Source organism: Accipiter gentilis, chromosome 3 (genome assembly GCF_929443795.1).
Source record: "Accipiter gentilis chromosome 3, bAccGen1.1, whole genome shotgun sequence".
Lineage (NCBI taxonomy): Eukaryota > Metazoa > Chordata > Aves > Accipitriformes > Accipitridae > Astur > Astur gentilis.
In genome coordinates, this window is record NC_064882.1 from 21,892,416 (window position 1) to 21,910,237 (window position 17,822).

Below are 17,822 nucleotides of genomic sequence, written 5' to 3' on the forward strand. Positions count from 1 at the left end.
TGTGTACTGTCAATTTCCAAAATTTTTTGAGTTAGATTTCTCCAAGATTTCTACCTGGAAAAAGAATACATGCATACGAAGAGTCTTGACTCTCACCCTGAGTCAACGGCAGATTCAGCCTGGCAGGCGAGCTGCGCTCCATCACTGGCAGCTGGTGCTCCTGTTCACCTCCTTTCAAGATACCCGCCTCTGGGTGTCCTGAGAGCACTTTATTTCCACTGCCAATAAAAATAAGTCACGTTGTATAAATAAAGCCGGGAAAATTTCCATTTAGAACATAATGGCAAGATCAGACTTTTGAATATCAGTCTATTTTTTGCAAAAAGATTTTTTGTTATTGTGTCAGTGATGACAAAGCAATGAAGATAACTGTCATGAATTAACAAGTTAGTCTCCAAATACACCAAGTCTTCCTGCTTACCTCACACACGGCCACTTAGATGTGCTAAAGATCATTCTGGATTTGTAGAAAATGGCTTCTCTGCCCGAGAAGCAGCTTTTCTCAGTGTTCACTATACAGTGTTCAGCATCATCAGATGCTGGTCGTCTTTGCGAAAGCTGTTATTAGGAGTTGGGCAAAGACCAGGACTTTGAACACCACCCGGCAAGTTCGGGTACGGCACTTCTGACATAGCCAGGCAATCTCACACAGATTCTGAGTGAAAACAGCTACTGCTCCTTTATTCTTCCAAATGGCTCGTGAAACTTGTACACAAGACACAGTGCAGTGACATACAGAGATGTCTGAGCTATCTAGGCTCTGATCTGATTGATGTGACAGCCTCTTGGCAAAGCCATATATACTGAACAGGCAAGCCTTCCGATACGCACAACTAGCACTGCACATTGCCATATATAAGCGAGCCTGTGGCAAGCAAATATTGATTGGGTTATATTACACCTATCACCAGGCCACCAGATGCTGATTCTCCAGCATCAATCATGGGCAGATGTGACATCCCAGAAGTCTACAGAACACAAAGCTCCACAGGGCTAAGAAATGCTTAGGCTTGATCCATACCTCCTCTTTTCTTGCCAGAGTTCATTTTCCTTGCTTTTCAGAGATGGCATACTCTCCTGCTCCCAGAGCAGCTTTTTCTGCCTTGTAACTTCTTTTTGTTTGCCTTCCTCCGGAGAGCTGTTTGAATCAGTTGAGTTCTAGAAAATAGCAGGGGAGGGAACAAGGAGCTTCCCTTGAATTTGGCAGCAGCACACGCAGGAGAAAAGCACAGGCTGCCCCCAGATATATTGTGTTGACACACCTTATTATCATAAAGAACATCTTACATTATACGGTGGAATCATTTGACCTTGGTAAGGCTAACTTTGGATTTAACAAAGCTTTCAGCTGAAACAGTCAACTAATTGGACTAAACTGAGTGTGGAAAAAAAAAAGGTAGAGATGGACCAATTACGAGATGCTGTTCAGGATGACAAAATAAAACTTCCCACTACGTATTTTTGGCAGAAATCCTTGAATGACTGAGAGTCTAGACAGTCTCCTACTGGGCTTTGGAGGACTATGTGAGGGACCTCAGCTTGTTGTCTCTGCTTGGGGGCAAAGCATTATTTACATGCACTGGGCATCCTCAAATGGCAACACCAATACTACTTCCAAAATGGTACTGGAGGGGGTCCTACCTGACTGGTGGAGCTTGAATAAGCCATGGCATGAGATCCTTCGCTTCTGGGTGCAGGCACTGCCCTGAACATGGCATAAGCAGCTCCACCCAGGAAATTACTGCTATGTGGAAAATGGGCCATGGCTGGTGCCCCTGCACAGGGATGAGTGATGAGAGGAGGCAGGAAGGATGAGAGGAGAACCTGATGCTACAGTACTCCTAATCCTGGAGTTGAATGGAAAAAAGCAGATGACTTCTTGGGTGTTGGTGCCTTAGGCAGGAGAAAATTATGTCTGGGAATCCCCCATTTACTCTACTGAGCTCACCTGGGGTGTCATTCCCTGATCTCTGGCGAACACTTATTTAATTAGATGCATTGAGTTAAACTTTTTGTGCTGCATAAGTAAAAAAAAAAAATAATCAGAGAGTGAACATTCCTCTGTTTTGCTGCTTTCTAGGAGGGATGGTGGGAGAGAAGAGGAGGAAAAGTGGCGAGGCAGGACTTAGTCTCATCTCAGATATGCTTAAAGCACTGTCTTACACTCAAGATTTTGGATGCAGGGAAATCACATCAGATTTTTCTGGCTTTGAGAAAGTAGTTAAAAAAAACAGAAAGAGGTGACTTTTTTCACAGCATCAGTTCAAAAAGAGAAGCAGCTGCAAAGAGAGAAAGTATCATCCTCTTCTCTAGTCCAAATTGGGATGGTAGCAGTTTGCTTGGGAGTATGGCTCTTCACTTGTAAAAATATACAAGCTACAGCACTCTGAGATATCACCAGTTATGGAAGGGATCCAGGGAATGCTCTTACTCTTACTGTTCCCAGACTTTGTTAGCCTTTAGTGAAGAATGATACTTTGCACCAAAGATGGCTTAGTCTTTATTGCCTCACTGCTCCATGAGAAACTCACCACTGTCTTGTTTCCTTCAGTGGTAGAGGAAGAAGAGGAGAGGAGCTCAGCAGAGTTTGAAGAAACAATGAATGGAACTACAGTATCCTCAATTATCTTACGTTCCTAAAAAAACAGGATCAGGACAGAGTGGGGGTTAAAAATATAGAATGTCAGCTATGAGCATAAGAAGTAGAAGCATAAAGTTTGGCTATGCGTCATATTTAGACGGCAAGGTAAGGACCTGTGGTACCAAGAATAACGGCAACACCTCAATTTTTCATTTGCTTCAAGGTTTTGCACTCCCTTTCCTTTCACCATTACTAGCTTTGATATGGGATGTCCAAAACTGGAATATTCCACTTGGGATGGCACCACTGTTTCTCACAACACCATTCTATTAAATTTTATATAAAAATATAAAATTACACTTGGTACATGAGAAACTTATTCTGAAAGTTGAAAAAAAATTTCTTTTTCAGATTGCAAGTATGGCCCTCAAGCACAGATGATAAGACATCAATTTGTGTAATGCACAACTAGTCAAACTGAAAACATTAATATTTTCGAATTTCCTGCAATAATGACCCACATAACAACAGAAGAAAACCACTATCTTCTATATTGTTAATATTCTACAACTGCAAGCTTTGAACATTTCCTGTGGATTTTTTTTTTTTTTTTAAACCAAGGCCAGTTCACAAAATATCTACATGATAAAGCCCAAGGCAGACAATTTCATCTGGAGTTCCACCAAGTCCAGGCACCAAGTACACGCCAAAGAACAGAGCACAAGGCTCTGCCTCTGGAGGGAAGTCTGAGCGTGCCCAGACACAACCATACTGACTCACCCAGACTTGTACAGCAATCAGACTCCTCCACCTATGCAGAGGTTCTGAGGATACCTGTCTAAATATTTAAATATTTTTCCTCAGCACCTATGGTAGTGTTTAAGAGAAACAATCCTCCTGAGAATTCAGCCTTGAGAAGGCTTTTCATTATTTAATCCACACATGGGATTTTTTTAGTTACTTGAGTGCATTTAAATACAAAAAAAAGTCAATAAACCTCCTCCTTTGAGCCTTATACCTCCTCATAGTATCTACGCTCCTCCTCTTCAACTTCTCTCTGGGCTTTTTCCCATTCCTCTTTCAGCTTGTCCTGCTCCTTCTGATACTTCTCCTGTAAGAGGATAGAAATACAGGTAAATTCAGTGCATTCTGTATTAAGAATAAATTCTGTAGTATCTCCACAGTGAAAATGAACCTGCTAACAGTGGCTTAATCAGGAATAGGATGAAATCTGAAGATAAAAATTTGAAACATCCCTGGGTTTCAAAAAAAGCTTATTTTCCTCCTCTCCCCACTGTTTCTAGCACTTACATTTAACACCTGCAAACCATGGAGGAACTTTTAGCATACTAGAAGTTGTTTAATTTGTTAGAAGTTTTTAAATCTTTGGTCAGAAATGAAATTTATGCTCAACAATTTCAATAATTCCTTGTTTATTATACACTATTAAGAATTCAAAAAAGCTATCACCGCCCCCCCCAAAACAACTTAGGCATGGATTTTACATGAAAAACTTCAGCAAAGTAGTATATAAACAAGCAGGTTTTGCAGATACTGGTACTAATTTAAGAGAGATGCCAGTACAATTTAATGAATGATGAATACCTGTGCAAGTTTAAAAGGTAAATGAATAGTGTGTAAAGGTTTGAAGAGGGTAAGCTTATAATTAGCTAAGTAGCTTATTTTCCTTTGTGATGGAATTATTTCTTGAGAACTGTTTTCACACAGTTTTGCATGAAAAATTATCTCAAAGAGATCTTTAAAATTGACAGAACTGGTTTGAATATGGGGAAGAACAGTGACTTCCCTATCCCTTTTACATCAGTTCCAACTTCTGTTCAAATTAGAAACCACATCTGCCTAATCGAGAAGAGATGCATTTACTATTGAGAGAACACCCACATATGCCAGAAAAACTATGATGAGAATTTTATACCATTTTAAGAAGAAACAACTGTATTAGCTAAAAAAAAAAAATAATCCCAAGAAAGTAATAGAGACATACAGAAGTCATTCTTAAAAGATGAAAAGACTCCATTTTATTATTCTCCATCCTTTGGTAGTTGTTTGCTCTTCTGTTACATGGAGGAAAGATGTGGTTTCTTTGGGACCAAACCTAATCACAGTTTCAAAAGACACTACTGACCGATGAGGAAATTCAAGTTCTCAGGGCCACTGTGCTTCTTCCAACTAGGACGCAAACCCAGACATTTTACAGCTTACTCTACCACTAGGCAAAACCAGTGGTTGTTTTGAGGGGGGTTCCCCCTGTCACAAAAATACCCCAAACCATTTGTGTCTAAATTTAGCTTGACGTTTTTCAAGAAGAACCTCTGAACAAAGCAGATGTCTACAAAAATCTATTAAGACCATCATTTTAAAGAAACAGGCAACAGGGTCAGCAAATTGTCAGTCTTGAGAAAGAGGCTCCAAGTAATTAAGAGTCTTGCAGTCGATGCTCAACATACTGTAAATGTAGTTGAGGATCAACATTTGGTTTAACTCTGCACTGGAATGCAGAACTAAGTCCTTTTGGTCCTTCCATGGAGTAGGGAAAGGAAACGTAAGAGTGCCCAAACCACAGAGAACATATATGTATGCTCATTTTATCGTTCATCTGCCACAGAATTCGCTCAAGCATCCACAGGAGATGTCGAAAACATGACACAAAATGCCCAACTTTTGTCCAAAGGGACAATTCGATAGCTGAACCACATGGTGGAAGATATGTAGTTTCTTCCCTACCTGAAGCAAGCGTTCTTGCTCATGCTGCCACCTTTCCTGGCGCTTTCGCTCTTCTTCTGGATCCCAGGACCAAAAATTGAAACGCTTGCGGGAAGGAAAACCAAGCTATTAGACTTTGACACTACACTTCACAAGGCTACCAGAGAAAGCTGCACTTTGCCTGGCCTGCCCCTAGCGATGATGTTAGAATGGGAAATTGAGAACTAGATAATGGTTCTCTCAGTTAGCAGACAATATTCTTAGCTTCATTGACACTTGGGATTGCCCATAGGTATCCAAATGATAAAATAACCATTTCGTTTGCAAAGAAACTTCAACTGGAGGGGAAAAAAGGAAAAAGATCTGAAAGAAAGGTCTAAGCAGCACGGAACAGTGATATCTGCAGGTACTCAAATTTAAAGAAAATATCTATTTTGCTTCTCTATAATCTTCTGCACAACATGCAAAGCAATTTGTGATTGTAAAAAATATTCTCTTATTTCATATGGCTGCCAGCACAACAGCCTATCGCCTTGTTTTAAATTTTTATCCATAATGAAATAAAATCTCAGGCTTCACTAAGGATCCCATTACATGATACATGTTTAAAGTCTTTAGAATCAAGGGCAATCCTAGACACTTGATGTTCTATTCCTTTCCACTAAAAGATGTATTTGAATCTGATAGGAAGCAATGATGTCTATTTTTATGTGACAAATAGAATATGAAATACTGTGTACTTCAGAGTAGCATTTGTGGAGGGTTGTGTTTTTTTTTCATTGAGGAATCAGTAGAATTGTGGTCTCCTCTAATTTCTATGCATCTAAAATAGAATGGATAGTTTAGAGTTACATATTGTTTCGAGATTGTGAAGCTTTAGTGGCTCCAGCAGTCAAGTACCGTATAGCTACCATTCCCTCCGGATAAGAGGAGAATGCATAAATTCCATATTCAGACCATGTTTTGATTTGGCTTGTATTTTTTCTCTCTCATTTCCAGGAGAAAAAAAAAATTCTCATTCTGATCTGGGGATGTTACACGACAGTTGCATAAAAAATTCACTTCTGCTAAACACGTTATCTCTAAACCAAACGACAATGCAAAAAAAGTACTCACATTTGATTTGTCACCACTATCAGAATCAGCTATTAAAAAAACAGGAAAAGATTAAATTTAACATAGCAAAATGCGCTTAGCCTACAATTAAAGCTACATTGTATCTGTATAAAAAAGCTTCATGTTAGTTTCCTATTTGCTCCCACAACCAAACGCAAGGATGAACTGCAAGCAAATAAACCAGAAAAACAGATTATGCCCATCACCAACAGAACTACTTTTTATCTGGGTATAGAGCAGCACATTATTAGCTAACATCAGGTTCTACTCTACCACTAGCTAATGCCATCTACTTCTGGCCACAGTCGTTAGCAGTGTTCAGACACTCAGTGTTACCTACCTTGATCTACTTTTCCCTTCGTGATTCAGTGCAAGGAAGGAAAAAGCACAGCAAAGCTAAAAGGATGGGACTACGCTATTCGAGAGCCACCACAGTTACGAAGAGAACCATTGCCATTTTCTATCCAAATGCCTTTGAAAATTAGGCTGATTTAAAGAAATTAAGGAAAAAGGTATTTACAGGCAAGTGATTTCATTTGGGTGCCTGAAACCAGAGCATCACAAGGTGCAACCCAAGAGCTCTTTGTCAACTGTGCAGCAGGAATAGAAACTTTCTACGAAAGCGAGAGGCAGAACAAGTCCCCGTGATCATCAGCTTTCACCCCAGCCCCCACATTGGAAGACACCTACGACTGGAGGCTGAAGCTGGTGTCGGCGCCGCATTTACCTGACTGCGAGAAAAACTGTGAGCGCCGCCAGCTGTTGCGAACCCTAAGCGGAACCGTGGCCCCGCGGGGCAGCTCTGCAGGCAACGGCACGGAGACAAAACAAGAAACACAGCGCGGTCAAAAGGAGACGATGGACTCTCAGACCCGAGCCACCTCGGCCGCGAGAGGGATTTTCACTACAATCGCTTTGGCCCATTGCAGCTAGGTTACAACGGACCTGCAGATCCCACAGGCTGCCCATATTTAAATGCTGCTTTTGTAACATGGCACCGAACCTTACGCGAGAGCTCTAGCACGCTAACGCTAGTCAAGGGCAGCCACCCCTTCAAGTCTTCGCGTGGTGCCTGCATTCATACACGTTTTAAAGGATTTTGGGATCCTTTGAGCACTGTACATGCTGTGAACACTAGAGAGCAGCCAAGTGTTTCAGCATCACTCAGAAAATAGGCGAGACACCTACAATCTGTTACGTGACGTTTGGACTGATTCGTGCCTAACATAAAATGACATTGTTCTGAAAGACTGTTTGGAAAGCACCTCCTCACTTAAAACAACTGAGACTTCTATTCCGTTTCAGAAAATCTTGTTTTCCACAGTGGATCACCTTCAGTAGTTTCAATCTTGAAAACACTAGGATAATCAGTATATTGCCTACACATAAACTAACAACCTAGTAAGTTCTCAGGGGGAAGGAAACTTCAGATGATTTTTCTTTCTCTTTCCTTCACGATACCTACATATATGCATCTCTAAAGTCAACATAAAATCAAACTACTAAATATTATCAGTCTCAAGCAAGACTTTGTCATGAAGGCAAAAAAAAAAAAAAAGTTCTGCTTTACAAGAACTCGTGATGGGCACAGGTCAAATTCAGGGATCTGGCCGGAAATGTGTATCGTTCATCTATGAAAAGGAGCTCCACATGAGCAGCCGAGTGCAAAATTTATCTCCAGAAGTTTTTATTGTGAGATAAAACCAATGGCTAAGCAATTTTCATCTGTGAGCAGCAGTACTAATAAAATGTAATATTCATTGACATAATACAACTTTTATTGGTAGGCCAGGTAAGTGCAAGATAGGTCTCTCCCTGCCCCCCTCCGCTGTGTCACAGTTCTGCTGTTGTGTTTAAGGGGAACAGCCAGAAGAGTCCTTTGCATCACACAAGCCACAATACCAATATCAGTAAGATGCAACTTTTTTAGCTCAAAAACCCTCCAGGTCATTCGTTAGGCACTTCTCTCTGAAGACCACATGCACATATTCAGTTACTGTCCAGCTGAGTTCTCCAAATGCTTTTTGCTCACCTGGTAGACCAGAATTCTGCAGAGTAACTTGGCTGGTCTCGGGTAATTTCTTTAAAAATGGCAATACTACACTCCCCTCTTGATCCAGGGCTTTTGGTTTCATCACCTGTTCAGACATTTGGGAGCAGAAAACAGCATTCAAAAATCAGCAGGTTCAATCAAAGGTTAACTTAAACCCTTTCTAGTTATTTTCTGAACCAACATTATCAAAGATGAAGCCTTTATCTCCAGAATTACAACATGAAGTTGCAGTACCGAAGTCCTGGAAGTAACTGGTAGCTGTTTGTTATTGACATTCACACTGCCCTGCACACCAAAGCCAACCCTAACCCAGGACCAACATCTAACTTACCTGACAGAGCAGTATGGTCATGGCCATTTGTTACCTCTGTCACCACCTGCACTCGTTCAGCACTTCAAGAGGACCAAGAGGGTAAGCCCCACTGTCTACATCTTCTGTATACTCTGCCCTCCCAACATACGGTGGGACTGGCATTTGCAGGTTAAGTTCTCATTTCTGCTCCAGCCAGTTTACAGGTTTAAACACTACAAGCGGACACTGGAGAGCTCCTTTGGAGGGGGAAGTCCCTGATGACCATAGGATTTGGCAGAGAAACTATCCTCCAGGGTCGTTCCCTGGCAGATTGTTTTCAATGAACTCCTGAAGTGACATTATATAGAGAAAAATACCAACTTGCACAATAAACACTTCTGTGTGAGATCTTTCTTCTTTTTTTTGTTTTGTTTTCCGCTCCCTCTCCTTTCTTGCCCATACATACCTCTGGTGTAGCAGGAAGCTCTGCTTCCTTCTGCTGCTCCATTTCAGGTTTCTTCACATCTTTCTCACTTGAAGCAGCTTCCTCTGAAGGGACAGGACTGGGAAGAAATTCTAATCTCTTCACAACAGGGCTGGCACAAGCTGCAGTTGACTTGAATTGCTTTTCATCTGAACCTAAACCCCACATATAAAACGTAACGTTACAAGGTTAAGATATTTTTTCAAATAGAACGTAGACCTATTTCTTGCAATCTAATTTCTTACTGGATACAGTGTGAGCCCATTTACTGGATGTTTTGAAAAAATAATCTTCTTTCTTCAACACAGGCAAAATTAATCTCTCAGAGAAGACAAGGCTTTAAGAGTGAAATTCACCTGACAAAATATAGGTGCTTACACTTGACTTGGGCATCATGGAACACCCTTCACAGTCAAAAGAGAGGTAGTTCTTGGGGAAGAGTCACCTGAACTATTTCAGACACTCCTTTTCGGCTGAGATGAGCTGTAACCTACAACATGCCTACTGAGGTATAGATCTCTTTACTGAAGTTGTGTGATGAATCCTATCCTAAGGTGCTACCCAGACAAGTAGGTGTATCACAGTTAACACAGTCTCACTGTCAGCACTGGAGGATATTTCAGCTTGCCTGTTTCCACTAAACCACGTCAGTCAAGCATCAGACAGCAAACAAACTCTGCTAACAGGAAGCCTTGGACTGAAATAAGCTAGTTGACATTCAGGTCTTAAAAAACCCCAACAAGTTGATGCTGGTTTAGGGGACAAAGGACCAGGAGCGCACGGGCCTACAGGTGAGGACCGTGACAGCTAAACTACTGTCAGCTGGTACCACCATTGGAAGCAGAGCAGTTGCCAGCGTCCCAGGCACTGCATAAGCACGCAGTCATCTCCCTAACCTCCTAAAGCAGAATCTCAGCTTCACATTCTGTCCCCTCTCCAACCACAGCAGTAGTGGCAGCTTCTGAATGTACCTTTTTGGCAGGCTAGGACAGTAAGCTAAGAAAGGGATGCACACCACTTTGGAGCAGTTCCCACACCATTTAGTGGCACAGGGGTCACAGCATGGAAATATCTGTCTTGGACTAGACAGCAGAGGAGCTTGCTTATTCTACAAGAAGGTCACAGAGTTTGGACCACATCTATCCCTCCAAAGCAGACGTAATGAAACCCCATGTTCCTTTACCATTTCAACTTTTGCAATGCTATCTCGGTTTTCCTTGCTAGCCAATATTAAACTTTGCTATCAATACTTAACATTTAGCATTTCTCACAGGTGTGGAGCCTGACACAAGGTGGCTTTGTGATTTGTAGATAAATATCACCAGCTCATCACTGCTGACTCTTGAGAGGAGAATTTGGTTGGTTCACCACAAGATTGCAGCTTCTACGTTACCTGCCAGGTGCAATTCAAGATTGTTAACCTCTGTGCTTTGGCACCTGCGAGCCGAAGTAATTAAGTCATCTAATGAGCCCTTGCTAACAGCCCGTGAGCTTCAGAGTCTTGCAGCACATCCAGAAAAGGCTGGATATGCTTCTAATCTTGGGGGAATTGATGTTTGAGGGCAAAGATCAATTGTTTAAGTCACATTTATCCTCAACAAATAGGAGCGTTATGCTTATATACCAATTACAGCCAGAGATCTCATTTAAATACCTACTTCAAATAGTATTTTTTTTACTTACCCATACCAAGTTGAACTTTGATAGACCCATTTTAAAAAAATGAACAACAAAAAAAAGACCATGAACTTAGCGTGACAGCAGGCAGTACATAAAACGTCTACTCAAAGGTAACGCTTCAGACCCTTTTGAGGAAAATAGCTTCTAATTTCACCAGCAAATTCCTTTCCCCAGATTAGGAATCATGCATAAAGGCTTTAAAGCAGAAAATCAGGAGTGTGCGCGATACTGTCCATTTAAAGCCCCTACAAGGCCTGAAGTGCCCCTTCTTGTTCTTCTTCCCCATTTCTTAACGTCTTGGCAGGGGGGTCGAAAGCGTTAAACAGAAGCTATTACTGACAGTTTCTGCCCCGCTTGCTTTCTGGTAGCAACACACCGTGGCGCCAGCTTTTCACTCACGCAAGCGGCAAAGCAGACAACCCGCATCCTGAGCGAGGTGCAGCCAGGTCTGTCATCTCAACCATAGACTGCCGCAACCGCCCAGGCTGGCGGGGACCTCGACAGATCGGCTGGTCCCACCTGTCGTGGGGAAGGCGAGTGTCTGGCCCCCCGTTTGGTCGCACCTTGAAAACCTCCTGCCACGGGGACTTGACCACGTCCCTCGGGAGGTGGCTGCAGTGAACGGTCGTTCTTACTGCAAAACATTTCTTTCCTAGGTCGAGCTTTTTGACATCTTCCGCGTTTTCTAATAAACCCTCTTGGTGCCGCTGCAGATGCACTTATGGGACTCTTGCTGCAGGGTGGGCTTAAACCCCAGCCCCACCGGTGGGCAAAGGCAGGGGCGAGGGCAGCCCCAGCAGCACCAGCAGCCCCAGCAGCAACCCACCTGGGGACGGGCAGGCCGGGCTCCCAGGTCCCGCGCTTCCAGGGCTGGCCTCGACCTGCTGGCTGGCCGCTCTCTCCGCTTCCACTGGGGAGGCCTGCAGAGAATAACACAGTGAGTACAGTGGAAATAAAAGTATGCGTTAATTCCTCAAGGCGGTACTTGCTGCTTCTTTGTAACGTGTTTGAACCAGACTGGTTTAGAGCTCACCAGGGAGCTGGGGAGTACGTTTCGGAGCGGTATGTGCCGCTTGGGTGTTGAATCACTGGGCTTTAATCTCCTTTTCAAACCGTTCATCAGCAACCATCATGCCGTCGGTCTGGAATAGCTCCGACAAGCTTTCAGAATTGTAGGATATCTTGGATTGTGTTAGCTGGAGATAAGCATACATTTCACCCCTAGTTTCCTCTTCCAGAATAACACAAAAACGTATGCATTAGTGAACACATAGCACGTACTAGGGTTTGAAAAGTAGCAAAGCAATTAAATACTTCCTTTATTTCACGGTTGTCTAAACAATCTGTTATCTGAAGGGAAAAGCCAGAGTCAGTATTAAAGGTAATGAAATACTTATAACACTATTAAGAGAGGAGTGAAAAAATACGGTGAGAGCGTATCCAGCCAATAATCCAAATCCCTTTGAAAAGCCAGCTTCCTGACCCAGGACAAGGCTGTTGCAGATCTAAAACCACACTGTCAAAACAAAGGTAGGACTTCAGCTGATCTATTTAGCAGTTTCCACCATACATCTGCCTTCCCAGTAGGCAAATTAGGAAAAATCTGCAGCAAACCCATCAGCCACCGCACAGTGCTTCTAAAGCATGAAAGATACAGAAAATAGCACATTGAACAGAGGAAAATAAAAAAAGCAGACTACTTTTAGAAATAAAAAGTAACATATTTCAGAAATAGTCTATTGTAGACTTGCTTTCCTGTCCTCCTCCCACCTCTCCATCTTATTAACAGCTGCAAGGGAGGAAATCTGATGAAATTTCCTCTTTTCTGGGGACAGGATTCAGACCTCCACCTTCTGCACAGATCCTGTTTCCCATCCCCACAGACCCACGTGAGCCTACGGCCCCTCATCCGTCCATGCCCCATGAAGAGCCGACCCGGGCTCTCGCCGCTCGGTCATCGGGGACGTCTGCTGGCAGTGCCAACAGGACGCCAACGCCTGCGGACACGCTTCGGCTCCAGAGAGCTTTGCTGTCAGCCGTGCTTGGGAATCCCTGCCTCTCTTCTCCTCCCTGGAGGGAGGCACGCTCCGGAGAGGGGCAGGGAATGTGTCTGGGGAGATGCCCTGCGAGGAAATGGGGACTGGTGTGGGGCCACGGCCGGGGGCAGAGAGACAGGCAAGCCCAGCAGGCAGCGAGCAGTGCCGGAAACAACAGAAGGAGGCCACGCTGCCAAGGGCTGTGCCGTCACCTCACAGCGGGAACAGGCGCCAGAACTCAGCCACGAGCCTCTGGAAGTGCCAGCGCGTCTCCTCCGGTGCCTGCTGGGGCTGGGTGCCCGCCATCCTCCCCACTGCCCGGCGCTTTCCACTGCGCCCTCACCTCTGCCTACCCTCATCCTCTGCCCAAGCAAGGCATGGGGACACATCCCCCACCTGCCTAAAAGCGGTTCTCAAACTGGATGAGGCAGAAGGTGAAATACACGCTCCAAAAAGGCAGCATGGGAAGTCTGAGGGCCTCCTCCCCACCACGTCCACCTGCGAGCGTGCCTATGCCAGGAGCAAAGCAAGCAGGGAGCTCCCCCTCCATGTGTCACACACTCCAAGGAGGGACGGTCACTGGAGATGAGGCGCAGGCTAAAAAATCCTCAGAGAAATACTCCAAAGACCGCAAGTCCTGTGCCCCAGAAATTGGCCCCTTGCCATTCTGTTGCTCTTTTCTGCCGTATAACCCACCTCTCCCTTCCCTAGCTTGTCTTGATGCCAGCCTGTGTTTCAGTGAGAGCTTCCTCACTGAAAGCCCCAGCAGGAGAACACTGCAACTAAAGAAAACTTCTCCTTCAGCTTCAGTTCTGGCTCCTGACACAACAGCAGCCAGGGGAGAAGCTACTGGAAACCCTTCCCAACCTTGCTCAGCGCAGAAATCAGTATTTCTTTTCTCCATGAAGACACTCAGGCCACTGTAACAGGCTGTCCAGACAGGTTGTGCCATCTCTGTCCTCAGAGGTTTTCGAGACTTGAATGATATAGCCCTTAGCAACCCGGTCTGATCTCATGCCTGATCCTGCTTTGAGCAGAAGACTCAGCTAGAGACCTACAACCTGAACTATTTTGTCATTCTACAACCTACAAACCTCCGTTAAACCTAAACAAATGGCTATTTTCGAAAGCTCAGGGTTTGCCCTAAACAAGGTAGATTTTAACTGGAAAAAGCAAGCGGCACATACCTGAGAACTCTACCCACTGCTCCAAAGCATAAGCCCTTCCAAAGAAATTGTTGCAGATTTCAATTATTAATGTTTATATTGTTATTATTTTTGGTAAAGCACTGGAATTCACCCTCCACACTCAAAAAGCAACTGTCCAAACTGAAAAATTAAAATAAATAAATAAATAAATATTTCAGATTTAACCTCAATCTCAGAGACTTTAAAGCTATAAACAGTGATAAACAGGGGCTGGTACAAAAAGTGTTAAAACAGCGTTACATACGCTCAGGGAAGTAAAGTGCCAATGGCATCTAGAGCTGGGAAAGAGCACAGCCACACTGGGCTCTCAGAGGGTTTACAAAGCTCAGCTAATGCACAGACATGATGCACTTTTGTCACCTCTGGGTCTGGAGTTACCTCATGAACCTAAACATGGTGCTGTGTCACGTAGCTAGCCTGCACAAGTGCAATAACTAAATCTACCCATAACCTATATCCTGGAGGTTGAACCAGGTACAGACATAGATGTTATTTATAGAAATTCTTTCAAAGAGGAGTGGAAAAAAAAAAAAAAAAAAAGAGCGAGCAACTACTTGCTGCAGGAAAACTGAATTTTGCAATGGCATGCTGCCGAAGTTCTGTTCCTGCTCACGAGACTCGACTCTTCCTCCTCCCTCTGCCAAGCAATTAAATGCCAGTGACATAAAGCTAAAAATATAAAACTGATTAGTAAGTAATTTATAAAAAAATTAAGTCAACTTCACTGGGGAACACTCTCATTCCCACTATATCTAATTCTATTTATAATACCAAGTAATGTAATATTATCTAGTATTTTATCCACAGGTATACGATACACTTAAGAAAATTCTTGTACCGATACAGCTGATAAAACGGCTTTTCTAGCACAGACTATCATCATTCACATTTCATAAATATTTTGTAATCAAATGATGATGTTATCACTGAACATGAAAAAAAGGCATATGAACATTTCATTCTACCCAAGAGGATCGTATTTTGACATGGGCACTGAAAAACCAAACAACTTGGCGAGTGACGTTTCTGAGGTGTTTCAGAGTAGCTCCCACGCTTTGGGATGAAGGACCCACGCAGCCTCTCGGCACCAACCCGCTGCAGCCACACGTGTCCATGCGGGCAGAGATGTCATTCTGCAGGACCACAGAGCCACTCCGTACGCTGGCTCTGCTGCAGCTGTCTACAAGGGAAGGTCACACAACACCTGCTAGTCCATGGCCACAGGCAATGAAACCTTCAAGGGAAGCAGGAAAAACTTTGCTGCGTAGGGGCTGTGGTTATCTCTGCCCCCAGATCCAGGCTGGTGTGAAGACTGCCTCACTAACTCCCGAAAACTGAAGAATGCTTCTACTTGGATTGGTGTTTTTATTACCCCATGCATCTAGCTACCCACAAGTTGAAGTGAAATTCCCCATTTAGGATTTAGAAGCCCTGGTCCATGATGGAAAGTTAAATATTGTGGTTGCATTTGCAGTTATGAGCACATAAGTAACAGAGGACAAAGCAACACTCCAGGTCTGCTAACCAAGGTATCAATTTAACAAAGACACAGGCACAGCTGACTATGTAGTGTTATCAAACACCTATTAGGCATGAAAATAAATTAGTTCAGTTTGTGGCAGAGAGAACTTTTATCCCATAAACTAGGACATCAGTCCAAATATTTCTTTAATTAGGACCATACAAGCCAGAAATAGCCACATGGCCTATTGCCGTGGCAGAAACTTACATCCTTAAAAAACCCTACAAATACAATAACTAGGAACTCCTAAAACACCGAACATCACAACTAGTACAAGAATACACACTCCAAAGGAAGTTACAGTAGAACTTTATTAACCCTTATTGTAAATTAAATCAAAACGTAGGTCAATTAACACTACTGGTACACAAAATTATGTGAAATATTGTTACTGTATTTTCTATGAAAACATGACAAAACAAGCTGTCTGGAAGCAGCGAGAATGCAGAGGTATCAGGAAGAATGAGGGTAGAAGTACAGTTAAAATTCTGTAAAAATCACTCAGGGATGAAAATAGTTGCAGTATCAATAGCCACATGTAGAAATTGCCTGGCACATCTTTCAAACTTCTGTGATTGAAACTATACACTTATCATTGACTTCAAAATTTTCATACGATGATTTCCTCAGCAAAGCTAGCATCTTCTGTTGCTGTGAGTGGCAACAGTGGCATGACCTTGGGCTGCCACAGCTAAGGGCCTTACATGCTATGCCAGTGTAGTACTACAGCCAGAACACTGCTCTGACACGTCAAGTCATCTGCCTCATCTGGCAGCTATATAATGCTACACTCAAGCCAGCTATTACAACCAAAGATGAGGGCGGATCAGTAATTGACAGAGAGGCCTTGAAAGTGTTGCAAGAAATAGTGTATTCCTGCTAGCCGTTTTTCTAGAGTTATTACTGCTCAATTGGGATGTAAAATAAGCTCCTGTCACTCACAGACACTAAAAAGTGCACGGGTGTCTGGAGGATGGGAGATACGGACGCTAGATTCGTAACCAAATCCTGAGCAGAGCTCCCTTCTAGCTGCTTTGAAGCTTTGCTGCTCTCACTTCTCATCCTAAACCTTTCTCCCTTCAGGTAGTCCAGCCCTCTACGCATCTTCCCATGTGTGGTTCAAGGCAAAGCTGTCAATCTGGAACAGACGTACTTACTCTACAAGTGTTTCTTGTAATGAATCAAAGAACAAAGACTTGTCCTACCAGATATGTACAAATCAGGATTTCAACCCTGCTCTCCTGTAGCTTGGCCAACAATCCCCAACCACAAGAAAGCTTATACTTTAATCTCAGTTCAATCAGTGGATTTTTGAAGATGAAGGAGAGTGTTACTTGGATATATATAAAAAGTTTATTTTGTGCCAAGCATGCAGTGAGTAGAAATGGACAAGTTTAAGCTAGCTAGTGAAAAATTAAAAGAAAGCCACCATCACCACCCCGCCCTGATCTTTTTAAAGTTGCTGCCTATATTTATTTTTTTTTTTGGTTGATCAGAGCAAAGCTATAATTAGCGCTATAACAAGCCAATAATTTCTAAATGCTCATACAAAGATTGGTTAAAATAAAGGGATGTTACTCACTGACAAATTAATCCCCCTACACTAAAATCTGCACAAATATTGTTTTAAAACAAAACAATTTACTTTGCCAACTTCTGATTCAAAGAGCTAGAGGATACAACTTCTCAGCATTTGTAATGTGCGCAACTGTTCTGTATAATGGAAAGAAAACACAACCTAATGGCCGACAGGTAGGACCAGGGTGAGGAGATGATTCTCACGTTATTGCTGGCATTGCCACTGACTGATCAGTCAGTCTTTGGGCCTTTGCCCCTGTTTTTCCAGCTGCAATAAGAGAGGTGTGCTTCACCTACTGCCTCTCTTAACAGCACATTGCTCCACAAACACCAGTGGTATATTTTTGTCCTACTTATAGGTCAAATTTATCCTTCCTAGCCTTAAATTTGATAGGCTACTTTGAGTCAAGGTAAGACTCTTGTAAAATCTGCCGCCCCCCCCGCTAAGTATTCTACCTATACATTACAGACACAAGTATAGTTTCTTAAGAATATTTTTCTTTACCATCCTTCCCACCTGCTGCAGCTTTTTGCATCTCATTTCATAG

The 17,822-nt window shown here is 43.0% G+C and overlaps 2 protein-coding genes across 2 annotated transcripts in view; both read right to left on the reverse strand.

Moving 5' to 3' along the window:
- Positions 1-17,822, reverse strand: part of TMEM33 (transmembrane protein 33) — a 185,775-nt gene that overhangs the window by 126,355 nt on the left and 41,598 nt on the right. The window lies entirely within an intron of this gene.
- LIMCH1 (LIM and calponin homology domains 1) overlaps positions 1-17,822 on the reverse strand; it is a 181,275-nt gene that overhangs the window by 11,890 nt on the left and 151,563 nt on the right. The window contains exons 21-30 of the mRNA XM_049834791.1: positions 11,757-11,850; positions 9,233-9,405; positions 8,454-8,559; positions 7,149-7,223; positions 6,422-6,450; positions 5,327-5,410; positions 3,600-3,692; positions 2,532-2,636; positions 1,022-1,158; positions 97-218 (exon numbers count right to left, since the gene is read on the reverse strand). Of these exons, the coding sequence (XP_049690748.1) occupies positions 97-218; positions 1,022-1,158; positions 2,532-2,636; positions 3,600-3,692; positions 5,327-5,410; positions 6,422-6,450; positions 7,149-7,223; positions 8,454-8,559; positions 9,233-9,405; positions 11,757-11,850 (1,018 nt within the window). The remainder of the gene's footprint in view (positions 1-96; positions 219-1,021; positions 1,159-2,531; positions 2,637-3,599; positions 3,693-5,326; positions 5,411-6,421; positions 6,451-7,148; positions 7,224-8,453; positions 8,560-9,232; positions 9,406-11,756; positions 11,851-17,822) is intronic.